Source organism: Procambarus clarkii, chromosome 52, assembly GCF_040958095.1.
Source record: "Procambarus clarkii isolate CNS0578487 chromosome 52, FALCON_Pclarkii_2.0, whole genome shotgun sequence".
Classification (NCBI taxonomy): domain Eukaryota; kingdom Metazoa; phylum Arthropoda; class Malacostraca; order Decapoda; family Cambaridae; genus Procambarus; species Procambarus clarkii.
Window position 1 is genome coordinate 7,795,281 of NC_091201.1, and position 16,742 is coordinate 7,812,022.

The 16,742-nt window shown below is 48.0% G+C and overlaps 2 protein-coding genes across 2 annotated transcripts; one reads left to right on the top strand and one right to left on the bottom strand.

The window, feature by feature from the left end:
- Positions 1-1,362: 1,362 nt before the first annotated feature.
- On the bottom strand, positions 1,363-4,012 carry LOC138352063 (foot protein 1 variant 1-like). The gene is made up of 2 exons (XM_069304244.1): positions 2,298-4,012; positions 1,363-1,429 (listed from the first exon to the last, which is right to left on the bottom strand). The coding sequence occupies exons 1-2, from the start codon at positions 4,010-4,012 to the stop codon at positions 1,363-1,365; spliced, it is 1,782 nt and encodes a 593-aa protein (XP_069160345.1).
- Positions 4,013-4,912: 900 nt separating this feature from the next.
- On the top strand, positions 4,913-8,138 carry LOC138352064 (putative per-hexamer repeat protein 5). Its single transcript, XM_069304245.1, has 2 exons — positions 4,913-5,558; positions 8,128-8,138. The coding sequence occupies exons 1-2, from the start codon at positions 4,913-4,915 to the stop codon at positions 8,136-8,138; spliced, it is 657 nt and encodes a 218-aa protein (XP_069160346.1).
- The last annotated feature ends 8,604 nt before the right edge of the window (positions 8,139-16,742 follow it).

A 16,742-nucleotide genomic window follows, 5' to 3' on the forward strand; every position in this document is an offset into this window, starting at 1 on the left:
CTGTGTTTACCTGAGGGCCACTAACAGGAAATTGTTTCCTGAGGGACGGGAAGCCGGCGGTTTGTCGAAGGCCCTCCCCCCATTTGCCTTGATAATCTTTTCCAGTTTAAATCTGAAATTTAAAAGCCTTTGCAGTTACGGCTTCGACGGGTAGGCGGTTTCCTTGGTTTATAGCCCTGTGGGTGAAAAAGCATCTCGCCCACATTCATATAATGTCCGTTATATTGTCTCTGGGAGCGTGATATTTGCAATATTTAACACGTCTCGTTAAATTTCATTTTTGTTTCAAATTGCATTAAATGCTAATAAAGAGCTGAGGACTTAATTATAATTTTTTATTGATTCCTAGGGACATGTAATGAAAAAAATTATTAAAATTTGCTTAAATTTTCCCGTCATTAATAATTTTTCACTTTTACCTTCAGATGACATCAACAGGAAAAGAACTTCCTGGCAGAGTTCCTCAATTATGCGTTCCCATAAATAGACGACCAATGACAAAGAAAGCCACAATGAATCTGGAAAAATCTGTTTAAAAGCTTGATTGCAGAGTCTTTAAAAATGAATCAGCTAAAGAAACACTTAAAATTTGCATTCACATCTACCCTTAATACCGCGGGAATACTTTCAGAATTTGCAAAAAGCTGTCAAAAGAGAGAGATTGGAAGCAACTTAAGATGTACATTTGATCAACGTTCAGCATCAAGAGGTATCAAGAAGTGGCCCGGTTGATTGGCCGAAGCAAGAAGCCACGTATTATTGTTGAAGGATTGGCCAAACCTGCAGCTGTGAAAATGGCAGAAATCACGTGTGGCCAAAAAGAAGCCGTATGCGACTGCCTCCAGTACCTTTGTCCCCAAGAAATGTGAAAGAGAGAATTTCCATCTTAGCAATTCACAGCAGATGGTGTCTTTTCGATACTTGGGTTCTGAGGAAATTGAAGAAGAAACGTTGTTCTGTTTTGCTCTTGAGTTGGAAGCTCGTGGAATTGATGTCTTCAACAAGGTTGATGTATACTTCAAAACACCAAATGTCGATTAAAGGTGGAATGATTGTATTGGTGCGTATGTTGTTGTTGAAGCTTTTTAAAGTGTCACCTGTTGTGTCCATGTTGTATCACGTTGGTGGCTTTTTGCTTTGGCCAAAATGTAGAATTCAACAATAGAAGTTACGCACTGGAGGTAACACAATCCATAGCCAGACATTGATTGTGAAGGAGTTGGAACCTGACCTGGAAGCTGACATGAATGATGTAATCAAGAGTGTCAATGGTGTCAAAGGTGTCAAAGGTCATGCACTAAACACGTGGCTGTTCTGTGATTTATGTGAGGATGGGCAGGCTGAATATTCTGGCCTTCTTTTTCATACAGAAATAAGGTGGCTTTCACCTGGAAATGTTCTGGACTGGGTGTGGGCGCTCAGAACTGAACTAGAAATATGTCCAATTAAAAAATATGCCCTTACAGATAAGTTGAGTGCCTCCACTTGGCTTGACATCTCACAAATTTAAATGACATCTTTGAGCATTTGAATTCAGTGAACAAGGGCTGTGATTCATATATCAGCCTGCAAGCAGGTGAGTCAAACAGTCTGGTAGACTAGGCCACCTCTAGGAGGCCTGGTCACAGACCTGGCTGCCTTTAAGTTAATCGTTCCTCAGAATCAACTCAAGGTAACCGCAAGGAAAGGTATTGATAGAGTACCTGACATGAATTCATACAATAACAGTCAGGGATTGATACAGTACCAGCCAGTTATTGATACAGTACCAGCCAGGTACTGATACAGTACCAGCCAGGTACTGATACAGTACCAGCCAGGTACTGATACAGTACCAGCCAGGTACTGATACAGTTCCAGCCAGGTACTGATACAGTACCAGCCAGGTACTGATACAGTACCAGCCAGGTACTGATACAGTACCAGCCAGGTACTGATACAGTACCAGCCAGGTACTGATACAGTACCAGCCAGGTATTGATACAGTACCAGCCAGGTATTGATACAGTACCAGCCAGGTACTGATACAGTACCAGCCAGGTACTGATACAGTACCAGCCAGGTACTGATACAGTACCAGCCAGGTACTGATACAGTACCAGCCAGGTACTGACACAGTACCAGCCAGGTACTGACACAGTACCAGCCAGGTACTGATACAGTACCAGCCAGGTATTGATACAGTACCAGCCAGGTACTGATACAGTACCAGCCAGGTATTGATACAGTACCAGTCAGGTATTGATACAGTACCAGCCAGGTACTGATACAGTACCAGCCAGGTACTGATACAGTACCAGCCAGATATTGACACCTGATAGAGTGAGACGTTGAAGAATGAGAGCGGGGCGGGTGCGGCTGGGCGTGGGAACCAGGTGAGGAGACCTGTGTTACCTCGTGGCCACACGTCAAGCCCCAAGGTGGACGTCATGCCCGTGGCGGGGCGTGGTAGTCCCTGGCGGGACTTGGTAGTCCCTGGCGGGGCGTGGTAGTCCGTGGCGGGGCGTGGTAGTCCGTGGCGGGGCGTGGTAGTCCGTGGCGGGGCGTGGTAGTCCGTGGCGGGACTTGGTAGTCCGTGGCGGGACGTGGTAGTCCGTGGCGGGGCGTGGTAGTCCGTGGCGGGGCGTGGTAGTCCGTGGCGGGGCGTGGTAGTCCGTGGCGGGGCGTGGTAGTCCGTGGCGGGGCGTGGTAGTCCGTGGCGGGGCGTGGTAGTCCGTGGCGGGGCGTGGTAGTCCGTGGCGGGGCGTGGTAGTCCGTGGCGGGACGTGGTAGTCCGTGGCGGGGCGTGGAAGTCCGTGGCGGGGCGTGGTAGTCCGTGGCGGGGCGTGGTAGTCCGTGGCGGGGCGTGGTAGTCCGTGGCGGGGCGTGGTAGTCCGTGGCGGGGCGTGGTAGTTCGTGGCGGGGCGTGGTAGTCCGTGGTAGTCCGTGGCGGGGCGTGGTAGTCCGTGGCGGGGCGTGGTAGTCCGTGGCGGGGCGTGGTAGTCCGTGGCGGGGCGTGGTAGTCCGTGGTGGGACGTGGCAGTCCGTGGCGGGGCGTGGTAGTCCGTGGCGGGGCGTGGTAGTCCGTGGCGGGGCGTGGTAGTCCGTGGCGGGGCGTGGTAGTTCGTGGCGGGGCGTGGTAGTCCGTGGTAGTCCGTGGCGGGGCGTGGTAGTCCGTGGCGGGGCGTGGTAGTCCGTGGCGGGGCGTGGTAGTCCGTGGCGGGGCGTGGTAGTCCGTGGCGGGACGTGGTAGTCCGTGGTGGGACGTGGTAGTCCGTGGCGAGGCATGGTAGTCCGTGGCGGGGCGTGGTAGTCCGTGGCGGGGCGTGGTAGTCCGAGGCGGGGCGTGGTAGTTCGTGGCGGGGCGTGGTAGTCCGTGGTGGGACGTGGTAGTACGTAGTGGGGCGTGGTAGTCCGTGGCGGGGCGTGGCAGTCCGTGGCGGGGCGTGGTAGTCCGTGGCGGGGCGTGGTATAGTCCGTGGCGGGGCATGGTAGTCCGTGGCGGGGCATGGTAGTCCGTGGCGGGGCAGTCCGTGGCGGGACGTGGTAGTCCGTGGTGGGGCGTGGTAGTCCGTGACGGGGTGTGGTCCGTGGTGGGGCGTGGTAGTCCGTGACGGGGCGTGGTAGTCCGTGACGGGGCGTGGTAGTCCGTGACGGGGCGTGGTAGTCCGTAACGGGGTGTGGTCCGTGGTGGGGCGTGGTAGTCCGTGACGGGGCGTGGTAGTCCGTGACGGGGCGTGGTAGTCTGTGGCGGGGCGTGGTAGTCCGTGGCGGGGCGTGGTAGTACATGGCGGGGCGTGGTAGTCCATGATGGCGGGATGTGGTAGTCCGTGGCGGAGCGTGCGAATCCCTCGGGGGCGGTGGATAGTGGAGGCGTGGGAACGTTTGGGCTTGGGTCTACAGCGTCCGGGTTGATGGATGCGCGAGTCTTGTGAAGGTGGTCGGCCGCAGCAGGAGGGGCGACGAGGGCGGGAACGTGAGGCAACGACGAGAGAGAGAATAGGAACTGGGAGAGAGGAAATGATAAATGCATGAGATGGGAGGACAGGGGAGTTGTGAGTATGAGCTTGTTATAGATTACTTTTTTAGCCATGCTGTGTGTGTGTGTGTGTGTGTGTGTGTGTGTGTGTGTGTGTGTGTGTGTGTGTGTGTGAGGGGGGGTGGGAGAGCCCGGGCATGGGGAAGGACCCAGGCATAGGGAAGGCCTGGGCATGGGGAAGGGCCTGGGCATGGGGAAGGGCCCGGGCATGGGGAAGGGCCCGGGCATGGGGAAGGGCCCGGGCATGGGGAAGGGCCCGGGCATGGGGAAGGGCCCGGGCATGGGGAAGGGCCCGGGCATGGGGAAGGGCCCGGGCATGGGGAAGGGCCCGGGCATGGGGAAGGGCCCGGGCATGGGGAAGGGCCCGGGCATGGGGAAGGGCCCGGGCATGGGGAAGGGCCCGGGCATGGGGAAGGGCCCGGGCATGGGGAAGGGCCCGGGCATGGGGAAGGGCCCGGGCATGGGGAAGGGCCCGGGCATGGGGAAGGGCCCGGGCATGGGGAAGGGCCCGGGCATGGGGAAGGGCCCGGGCATGGGGAAGGGCCCGGGCATGGGGAAGGGCCCGGGCATGGGGAAGGGCCCGGGCATGGGGAAGGGCCCGGGCATGGGGAAGGGCCCGGGCATGGGGAAGGGCCCGGGCATGGGGAAGGGCCCGGGCATGGGGAAGGGCCCGGGCATGGGGAAGGGCCCGGGCATGGGGAAGGGCCCGGGCATGGGGAAGGGCCCGGGCATGGGGAAGGGCCCGGGCATAGGGAAGGGCCCCGGGCATGGGAAAAGGCCTAGGCATAGGGAAGGGCCTAGGCATAGGGAAGGGCCTAGGCATAGGGAAGGGCCTAGGCATGGGGAAGGGCCCGGGCATAGGGGAAGGGCCTGGGCATGGGGAAGGGCTCGGGCATGGGGAAGGGCTCGGGCATGGGGAAGGGCCTGGGCATGGGGAAGGGCCTAGGCATAGGGAAGGGCCCGGGCATGGGGAAGGACCCGGGCATGGGGAAGGGCCCGGGCATGGAGAAGGGCCCTGGCATGGGGAAGGGCCCTGGCATAGGGAAGGGCCCGGGCATGGAGAAGGGCCCTGGCATGGGGAAGGGCCCGGGCATGGGAAAGGGCCTAGGCATGGGGAAGGGCCCGGGCATGGGGAAGGGGCCGGGCATGGGGAAGGGCTCGGGCATTGGGAAGGGCTCGGGCATTGGGAAGGGCCCGGGCATGGGGAGGGGCTCGGGCATGGAAAAGGGCTCGGGCATGGGGAAGGACCCTGGCATGGGGAAGGGCCCGGACATGGGGAAGGGCCCGGACATGGGGAAGGGCCCGGACATGGGGAAGGGCCCGGGCATGGGGAAGGACCTGGGTATGGGGAAGGACCTGGGTATGGGGAAGGGCCCGGACATGGGGAAGGGCCCGGGCATGGGGAAGGGCCCTGGCATGGGGAAGGGCCTAGGCATGGGGAAGGGCCTAGGCATGGGGAAGGGCTCGGGCATTGGGAAGGGCCCGGGCATGAGGAAGGGCCCGGGCATGGGGAAGGGCCCGGGCATGGGGAAGGGCCTAGGCATGGGGAAGGGCCCGGGCATGGGGAAGGGCCCGGGCATGGGGAAGGGGCCCGGGCATGGGGAAGGGGCCCGGGCATGGGGAAGGGGCCCGGGCATGGGGAAGGGGCCCGGGCATGGGGAAGGGGCCCGGGCATGGGGAAGAGGCCCGGGCATGGGGAAAGGGCCCGGGCATGGGGAAGGGCTCGGGCATGGGGAAGGGCTCGGGTATGGGGAGAAGTGCACTCCACTTAGAGTGACCCTCGCCTCCATACAAGGGACAGAGAGAGACAGGACTAGAGCATTTGAGGGCACCATGCCCAAACCTCCAGCACTTACTACGGAGCCGAGGAGATGGAATATACTCCTGAACGGAGCACCTGGCACCAGCAAGAATGACAGAGGGCGGAAGGGTCCTACCATTAAAGGTAATCTTCACAACCCGAAGGGGCAGACGGCGATGACCACGAGGGGGACGAGTAAACATATCCACCTGGAGGACAGAATGACCCTGGGCCTCGAGGATATGCTTGATATCCTCGTGGCTGTCCTTGAGATTCCTAACACCGGTCACAACATAGTGCGGGAGGAGAACAGTGCCAACACTGGCATTCAACCGAGCGTTCTTGGAGACTCGAACAGGGGTCTTGCCAAGGCAGGATAAGGCGGCCAAGCGGGTGGCCACATCCTGAGAAGGAGCAGCAATGACACGGGTACCAAGACGGGTGGGGTTGAAGGTGACAGAGGCATCTACGGAATCGACAAGATGCCTATGAAGGGAAAAATCGTCAGGAGTTGAATCCAAAGGTTGGAAGTCAAAATACTTAAAAGTCCATGTAGCAGGACCAAACAAAGCATGGAACGAATTAGTAAGGGAAGGGATCATACGAGAGCGGCCGTGGCGGGTACGGCGATGAGAACCTTTAGAGAGAGATGGGTCAAAATAAATAAATAAATAAAATAAATGTTTATTTAGGTAAGGTACATACATACAAGAAATTTTTACAAAGATTGGTTGACTTATAGGTAGAGCTAGTACATACAATGCCTAAAGCCACTATTACGGGCAAAAGGTGCAGTTGTCACAAGAAGAGATGAAGCCGTGCAAGGGGACGAGACGGTCACCACAGCAGGCTTGGGGCTCAACCCAATCACAGAGGAGGGAGGGGAGCAGGGAGGAAGAGTCCGGTCTGGGCCTAAACCGGGTCCTGTAGTGGGGGCTACAGATTCCGGTCTTCCAGGACGGTCCGACTCAGGGGCCTGGTTGCCCACCCCATGAGCATGGGTAAGAGAAGTCGAGTCGTCATCCATGCAGCAAACCAATATCTAAAGAATGGGACCTGGAACCAAGGGATACCACCTACCAGGGCACCCAGGGAGGCCGAGCACGGGCCAGTGCAGGAAGGGTGCGTCGTCTCCAGCGGTGCTCCCCCTTTTCAACAGGGGAGTCCTACTACTTCTTTCATTCTCCCACACTGATGCTAAGACCCCAGTCCCCCTATCGCCCCAGCCTGGACACCCAACCATCCACTCAGGGCAGCCCCTCACAGGCGACCCCTCCAGCGGGTGGTCCGATGGCTCACAAGGTCCCTACATGGTGCCCTTCAGCACGTACACCACCCAAAGAGGGGGCACAGGCAACCCACACCGGTCCCAGGGAGGTGTACGTGAGCCCCTCACCACGGCAAGGAGGCACCACGGAGGGGTGGTCAACAATATTATTTGAAAAATAACACAACACAGGTTGACATTAAGGGGGTAAGGTAAGTTACATGGAGTTTATTAGGTAGTACTTTGTTTTTCTCTTAAACTAGTTAAGAGATGTACAGCCTTTAACGTGATTGGGAAGGTCATTCCACATTCTGAATCCCTTGATTTGTAGAGCATTTCTAGTTTGGTTAAGGCGCACTCTTGGAATATCAAATAGGCATTAGTTTCTGGTGTGGTGCCCATGGGTTCTGTTTCAACCTTCTAGGAAACGTTTAAAGTCAGGATTGGCATTTCAGTTCAGAGTTTTAAGTATATAAGAGTACATTTGAGAGGATGTGCAGTGACAATATCTAACATACTCAAAAATTTAAGGGTACCAAGTGCTGTCTGGGGCAAGAGTTTGTTATTGTTCTAATAGCAGATTTATATTAATTAATTAGAGGACGTAGACGGTTTTTAGTAGAACCCCAAGCACGATACCATAATTGAGACAAGGACAGATGAGAGTAATAGAGCGTCACCAGGGCAGGGCAAGGTACATAATATCTGATCTTGGAAAGAATGCCAACAGTTTTAGAAACTTTTTTGCTATATTTTGAATGTGGCCCTGGAAATTCAGCTTGTTATCGATGAGAACAAGGAATTTACCCTCTACTTTGGTACCCGCCGTGAGGAATTATAATTTCTCACCGACGTCATGAGTTCATTAAAACATTTATATATATACAAGAAGGTACATTGGGGGTTAACAGAGAACATAGAAATTAAGTTGAATTTACATTCTTGTAAAGCCACTAGCATGCATAGCGTTTCGGGCAAATCCTAAAGTAACAGATAATTTTTAGATAATTTAACACTAAAATTGACAAAAAATGTTTACAGGTACAACATGAGAATTAAAGAACCTTCACACACTAAATAATTTTGAAAAGGCGGGGCTAGGAGCCGAGCCTGTCCCCTCAAGCACAGCTTGGTGAGTACACACACACACACACACACACACGGGGCCCGCTGAGTGGACAGCGTTCTGGGGTCGTAGTCCTATAGGCCCGGGTTTGATCCCCGGGAAAGCCAGAAACAAATTAATGGGCACAGTTTCTTTCACCCTGATGCGCTGTTCACCTGGTATCCTGAGTACCTGAGAGTTAGACAGCTGCTATGGGCTGCTTCATGAGGATGTGTGTGTGTGTGTGTGTGTGTGTGTGTGTGTGTGTGTGTGTGTGTGTGTGTGTGTGTGTGTGTGTGTGTGTGTGTGCGCGCGTGCGTGCACATGTCTGTAAGAGAATTATATGTAGAAAACATAACAGGAAAAATAAATGGGTTAGAAAGTTGGGGGGTCGAAAAGCTAATAGCTCGATTCTGCAGATACAAGTAGTAAATACAAATAGTATTTACGTAGCGTCCGTAGTATTTACGAGGTCCGTAGCGTGTGGGGAGGGGAAGCACACGAGAGCACGAGCTCTGCGAAAAACAATATATATCTCGGGATATTTCAGTGATACAGGAACTAAACACAGTCAGATAACTCATAAAGTGCATCTCAACTTATTAAACAATATACCATAGTGATTGCCATCTGACTTTTGTGCTTTAAGGAAATAACAAGTGGATTTTGTGGAGTCCACCTCGTGGTGCCAGAACCCACCCCATAGGCCCACGTCCCGTGTGCCCACCGTGTGCTTACTAGCAAATTGGTTTCCAACAAGTGTAATAGGGAAATGTGGATTGAGAAATTAGTAATAGAGAAGTGAATACTGTTGCAAGTCGGAAATAAAGCAGAAAATCCCTTATTGTAATACAGGCGAATTAATATATCAGTGTTATAACCCAAGTAACTGGCAACTGAGGGCCTCCAGCCGCGGCCTGGGACAACAACGTGTCTACTGTACAGCCTCTGAGACCCTCACTCTCGACCGTGTGATAAGTACTGACCATACAGTAGAACAAATAAACATATATATTGTTACAAATATACGGTATACATATAATATTATAAATATATAGATATATACAACAAAACAAGGCAAAATGGGAGTAAACAAACAAATTTGCGGCCACTGTAACAACTCCTTAAAGTCGAATGTAATGGGAATTGAATGTTATATCTGTAAGAATAGATTTCATTCGGCTTGTACAGGAGTAACACTACGGCACTGAGAGCTGGCCACTTGCTCTGGGTGTGTAAAAATGACCTGCCAGCTTGGAATATCCTAAAAAAATTCTAGATAACATGACGCATGATCGGAAAACATCATTCATTGGAAGCCTACCAGCCATCCAGGAGTGGGAAAGGAACAACAACTATTCTAATATACCAGGGGCGGAGGCTATAGTCAGGGATGAAACTGAGGCTGAAACTCAGGAAGTTGTAAACTCTGACTCAGTAGGCCCAGATGTAGATGACAGTAAACTAGAAAGTGTAACAGACAGCACTGACAGCTCGATAGGTACAGACACTACAACAGTTCCCGATAGAGCAATTCAGAACAGAAGGACAGACTTATGCAAATTTTATGCAAAGGGCATATGCAGACATAGATATGCAGGTAATAAGAAAGGATTAGAATGCTGTTACCAACATCCCAAAAAATGGTTAAATATGCTTAGGAAAGGTGAGTGTCGATTTGGATCAATATGTAGGTTTTTCCATCCTGACATTGCCAAACCTCACTGGAGGACAGAAAATGCTATGACCTCAGCTGCCCACACTTTCACGTGAAAGGCACGGAATGCTACATAAAGAGTGGCAAGCAGGATAATGAATTTGGAGGAAACTCTATACATTTTTTATACCAGACCGAAAGAGAATTCAAAAGGAGGAGCATGGAGAGTGTATGGAACTGGATGCCAGATCCACTTGCATTCCAGAATTACAGATACAATTACACACCAAAAGGGAACTACAACTACGACAGGCAACTGCCCTACAACAATCAGTACTGGTCAGAACAAACTTATTATGTCCACGCATAATGGGCTTGCCGAAAAAGTCTCCCATTCAAACTATCACTAATAGAGTAACCTCATTCATCTTTGCCAACATACAAGGACTGAAAACAAGAACAAACAACAAAGTACAGTTCATAAATGGCCTCCTCACGGAGACAAATGCAGTATTTGGAGCTTTCACAGAAACCCATGCAGGGGAATTGTTGGACAGTGAGATCTGGATTCCAGGATATAACCTATACAGGTGTGATAGAAAAATTAGGTCACATGGAGGAGTGGGTCTATATATTAGGGAAGCCCTTGTATGCTTGGAGCTCCTAAACGTTACAAATGAGGTGGTAGAGGTACTGGGATTAAAAAGAGAAAATAAATTTAGTGATTATTCTAATATACAAACTGCCAGATGCAACGGCTGAGGAATTCACAGAACAGATAAACAAAATAGAGAATAGCCTTGATAATTTGAAGAACCCGATACCTGATATTATCTTCCTAGGTGACTTCAACTTGCCTAGTCTCAGGTGGAAAATAGCAAACAATAATATTATACCAGGAAATCTATCAGGACCTAACCAACCACAGAGTAGAGAACTACTTAGATTCAGTGATAAATTTTCACTCAATCAGCAGATATCGGAGCCAACGAGAAATGAAAATATTCTAGATCTGGTCTTTACGAACAATGACGACATTATCAGAGACATTACGATATCAGATACCACATACTCAGATCACAAGCTCATTGAAGTGCAAACGACCATCAATACTCAGAATAAACCTAAAACGTTGCTAAAGCGAGAGGGGCTATTCAGTAAATTCAATTTTAATAATAAAAGGATAGACTGGGAGATAATAAACAGGGAACTTACAAACATTCCATGGGAAACTGTTCTAAGTAATACAAGTCCTACAGAAGGAATAGAAAAACTGACTTCGGAAGCGTATCAAGTCTGTCTGAAGCATGTTCCTTTGAGGAAAGCCAGAAAGAGATCTAACATAGAAAGAGAACGCAGACGACACTATAAACACAGGAAAAAAGTAACGGAACTGCTTATGCAGACACGAATTTCCCGTCAAAGAAGGAATAATTTAAATAGGGAGATTGAAGAAATCGAGCGGAAATTGAAACACTCATATGAAACTGAAGAAAGGCAGTTAGAACAGAAAGCAATTCAGGAAATAAAGAAAAATCCAAAATATTTCTTCACATATGCGAAATCAAATGCAAAAACAACTGCCAGTATTGGACCTATTCGTACAAGTGAAGGTTCATACACGGAGGATAACAAAGAAATTAGTGAAATCCTAAAAAAGCAGTATGAGGACATGTTTAGCACTCCAATAAACAACATGAAAGTGGAAGATCCAGACAACTTCTTTATGCGGGATATTCAAATCCCTGTAAATATAACTGATATCAACACGAGCGCACTAAATTTTGAAAGAGACATTGAAAACATGCCCATGCACTCGGCCCCAGGTCCAGACTTATGGAACTCAATATTTATAAAGAAATGCAAAGTGCCGGTAGCACAGGCACTCAGTATAGTGTGGAGGAAGAGCTTGGACACGGGGGAGATAACAGATGCACCTAAAGTAGCAGACATAGCCCCTCTACACAAGGGAGGGCCGGAGCAAAGCATTGGCAAAGAATTATAGACCAGTTGCACTAACATCGCACATCATAAAATATTTGAGAGAGTGATTAGGAGTCAGGTCACCAACTTCATGGAGACCAATGACCTTCACAACCAAGGCCAACATGGATTTCGAGCGGGAAGATCGTGCCTCTCACAGCTACTTGAGCACTACGACAAAGTCACTGAGGCATTAGAAGAAAAACAGAATGCTGATGTGATATACACGGACTCCGCAAAGGCTTTCGATAAATGTGACCATGGCGTGATAGCACACAAAATGAAGTCAATGGGAATAACCGGTAAAGTAGGACGCTGGATACTCAGTTTTCTGTCAAACAGGACTCAGCGAGTAACGGTCAACCATATAAAATCTAGTCCAAGTGCAGTTAAAAGCTCTGTACCTTAGGGTACAGTCCTTGCACCGCTGCTTTTCCTTATTCTCATATCAGATATAGACAAAAATACAAGTCACAGCTTCGTTTCATCCTTTGCAGATGACACAAAAGTCAGTATGAAAATTATCTCGGCTGAAGACACTGAAAAACTTCAAGCTGATATTAATAAAGTTTTCAACTGGGCATCAGAAAATAACATGATGTTTAACAGTGATAGATTCCAGGTACTCAGGTACGGTAAAAATGAGGACCTTAAACATAATACAGAGTACAAAACACAATCAAATGTACCCATAGTAGGAAAACAGCATGTAAAGGATTTGGGAATAATAATGTCTGACGACCTAACGTTTAAGGAGCATAACCAAGTAAATATTGCGACAGTCAGAAAAATGATAGGATGGATTACGAGAACTTTCAAATCCAGGGATCCCATCACAATGGTTGTACTCTTCAAGTCACTTGTCAAGTCACTCTTCAAGTCGGACAACTCGAGCTACGCTACGAGACCAACGTGATCACGCTGCGCTCCTCACTCTAAGCAGTATATCAGCCCTTATACTATTGCCAGATGATGTAGACCGCCACCCACAGGCAGCTAAGTACATGGAGTCCTAGCATGTTATAGCAAAACCAAAGTAACCGACCAAAATCAACTCATTCCATCTCAATTAAGTTTCAAAACATTCCTCTACGGCTGTGAGTACCAGTGCCTGCTGCCGCCGCCGCGCTGCCTGACGCAAGTATCTTCACAATATATACCCCCAGTCCATTCTAACCAATCATGTCTCCTAAACATGGGGCTGTGCAGAGAAAGAAGGACAACAAACCCCTTAACAAGGCAACCATCCCGGCCAACTCAAACAATATTCGTGTTTCTCCGTCTGGAAGCTCTGGGGTCCAGGGCAGCGGTGCTGCCCTCCCCTCCACCCCTTTGAGCAAGGGAGCAGAGACATCTCAACCCTCTCCTATGGACATGCTAGCATCCCACTATAAGCAACTCAAGCGAGCTTCCGGTCCCTCACCGGAATTCTATAACTGGGCCGAGAATCAGTGGTTCAAAAAGTTGTGCCAAGTCCTCGAGTCTCAAAATGCTATCATCTTGAGTCTTCTAAATGAGAATCTAGCGATCCGCGCTAATCTCCAACAACAACAACAAGAAATAACCCTCCTCCGCGAGGAAATTAGAAACTGCAAGGCAAGCCAAGACCAACTACAGCATGATTTAAATGATCTCCGTGAGGAAAGCATCCTTCTGAAAACTGATGAAGCCATTAAAAAACAGGAGGAAGCCCTCAACAAAATGACTGCATGTATCAGTACATTTTCAGCCCAGCGTTCTGTCTCCCAGGATGAACAAGACCAGGAAAAGCTGTTAGACTCTGTTATAGTGTCGTCCCAAGATTTACCTGTGGAACATGATGGTGAAAACTGTGTCGAAATAGCTCTGGATCTCATAAAAGACAAATTGCAGCTCATTCTAAACAAATCTGACGTTATTGCTGCCTACAGAGTAGGCAAAAAGAATCCATCAAGTCAAAACCAACGGAAAATTCGCCTGAAGCTGTCTTCCCAGTTCACGAAATCCAATCTAGTCCGGACAGCTGTAGCCCAACGGACGGGATTATACATCAACGAGTGCTTGACTAGGAACAGACAGCACCTCCTCTACCGCCTGCGTCAAATCCGTCAAAAAAACCCAGATGCGATTCATCAGTGCTTCGTTAGAGATGGACTGATAAAGGTGAGAAAAACCGCAGAGGGCAAAATGTTCACTATTACTAAAGAAGAGAACCTCAACGCTTTCCTCTCCCAATGTGGTCTGTCTCAGCTCATTATCACTCCCAGTGAATTAACTTAATTAACCCCCTGTCAACTAGTGGGGCTAGGTTTCCTAAGTCTCATTGTTTCATTTTCTGACTTAATTTTTAACTTACTCTTAACTAGTCATTTACTGAAATTTTTTAATTGAGTGCATAAATAGTTCTTCAGGTCTTATTAATTATACAGTCATAACTGAACTATTTATAGTTAATAATCATTAGCTTAAATTTGCCTATGCATATTATTCAACTTTTCTTTGATTCCATTTATTACCTAGGTTGCCTAGCCTCGCCATGCTCCCTTACTCCATTGTACCCCTGGCTTTGCCTGTATCTCAAATTGCAAATTGTTACTTACAGTGTACCTGAGAGTACTTGTAAGCAATCTACCTCATTTTTCATTTTTGCTCAATTTGTTTTTGTATTGCTTAGTCTTGTTTATATTTTTGTTTTGTATTTCTATATCTTGTGTTTTGTATAGTCCATGTTTATATGTTTTTTCGTTAATCTCATTTATTACCTAGGTTGCCTAGCCTAGCCATACTCCCTTACTCCATTGTACCCCTGTAAGCCCCTTTTGAGTTTGCTTTGTTCTGTATTGTGTACATCTTTTTCCCTATTTTATAGCTTATTTCTACCTTGTTATTTGCCTTTCTTCCCTTGTTTTTCCTGCAATCAGCTTTTTTTATGCAGACAAGTATAGACCCTGAACTTAACCTCTTATCCACTATCTATGACAATTATCACTTTAATGATCTAAATTGCAGATATTTTGCAGCACATGATGTAAACAATGTATTAACTCATAATCACAATATCTCTGTAATCAATTTGAACGTTAGATCCCTAGGTAAACACTTCGATGATGTTAGTGCCTTGATTGAAGCTATTGACAACAAATTCTCTTTTATTATACTTACTGAAACATGGTTGAAAGAGGATACTACTCAGCTCTTTAACATGCCTAACTACTCAGCAATTCACAACTGTCGTCAAATTCAGAGAGGTGGTGGCACTGCTCTTTACTACCACCAAGAACTAACATGCTTAAAAGAAATTAGAACCAGAGACTGCTATGGGGAGTATATCTTCGCCAGCTTCAGAGTCAAGGGTGCCGAGTCTGTCCTGACTGTGGGTGCAGTTTATAGAATTCCTAACACTGATGTGTCCGAATTCAACTCAAACCTTAGAAATCTAATACTTGATAACAGACTGAACAAAAACCACCTAATTATCGCAGGGGACTTTAATATTGACCTCTGCGAGCCTGAACACCCCACTGCTGTTAGCTTCCTCAACTGTATGAATTCCTGCTTCCTCATACCCTTAATCACTAGACCTACTAGAATCACTGATAGCACTGCCACGACGCTCGATCACATCTGGACAAACATAACCTCTCCGCTTACTTCAGGTATAATCACCGATAGCACTACAGATCATTACCCCACATTTCTCTTAACATTAGCAAACCACCTCTTGAGTCAAGAGTGATACGTTTTAGACTACACAATGAAACTGCTATAGGCAATTTTATAACTGCTGCTGATAATGTCAACTGGGAGTCCGAGTTAGGTAACATAGTGGACATCAACCTTGCAGTACAATCTTTTCTTCAAAAAACTCTTAGCCTTTATAATACCCACTGTCCTATGCTTACAAAACAAGTCACAACCAAAAGGCTTAACAATCCCTGGCTTACAAAGGGAATACTTAAATCTATTAATAAAAAACATGACCTTGAGAAGAAGTATAGGTTAGGAATTGTCTCCAAAGAATTCTCAAAGAATTACTCATTATTGCTGTCTAAGATAATTAGACGAGCCAAAACTAAATACTACGAAGATAAATTTACCAAAATAAAGAGCAACATTAAACAAACTTGGAGAACAATTTCTCAAATATTGGGATCAAAGAAGTCTTTAAATAACAAACCGACTCTCCTGTCTAATAACGATGGTCAGCTTTCAGCCTCTGATTCTGCTACTGAGTTCAATAGGTTCTTCTCTTCCATTGGTTCATCCCTTGCAAATGATATTCCATCTTCCAGTACAGACATTAATGACTATCTTTCAGGTAACTATCCACAGTCTCTGTACCTAAAGCCTATTAATTCCACTGACGTCAATGAGATAATCCTTTCCCTTAAAACCAAGTCTGGTGCCCTTGAGGAGATACCAACTTTAATTTACAAAAAAGCCTCCAGATCTTTAGCCCCTGCTATTGCTTTGCTCTTCAACAAGTCACTTGAACTCCAAACCTTCCCAGATATTCTAAAAAAAGCGAGAGTAACGCCTGTCCACAAATGTGGTAATCTCACAGATGTTAACAACTACAGACCTATATCTATCCTGCCAAACTTGTCAAAAATTTTTGAAAAACTAATCTATAAGCAGCTTTACTCATATCTAGCCAAACTCAATATACTTAGCCCTTGCCAATATGGCTTCAGACCCAAAAAAAGCACTAACGATGCACTTATTAGTATGCTTAACTCGATTCATACAGCTCTTGATAAAAATGAGTTCTCTGTTGGGTTGTTTGTGGACCTGCGTAAAGCTTTTGACACTGTCAACCACCAAAACCTTCTTCTTAAATTACATCATTATGGAGTCAGAGGACACTCCCTACAATACCTCAAATCCTACCTTACTGACAGGCTCCAATATGTTTCTGTGAATAACACAATT

Coding starts and splice junctions, on each gene's coding strand:
- LOC138352063 (XM_069304244.1), bottom strand. CDS start 4,012: ATGCATTTATCATTTCCTCTCTCCCAGTTCCTATTCTCTCTCTCGTCG. Junction 1,430..2,297: donor CAGGTGTCAATATCTGGCTG/GTACTGTATCAG, acceptor ACATATTTCTAG/TTCAGTTCTGAGCGCCCACA.
- LOC138352064 (XM_069304245.1), top strand. CDS start 4,913: ATGGGGAAGGGCTCGGGCATGGGGAAGGGCCTGGGCATGGGGAAGGGC.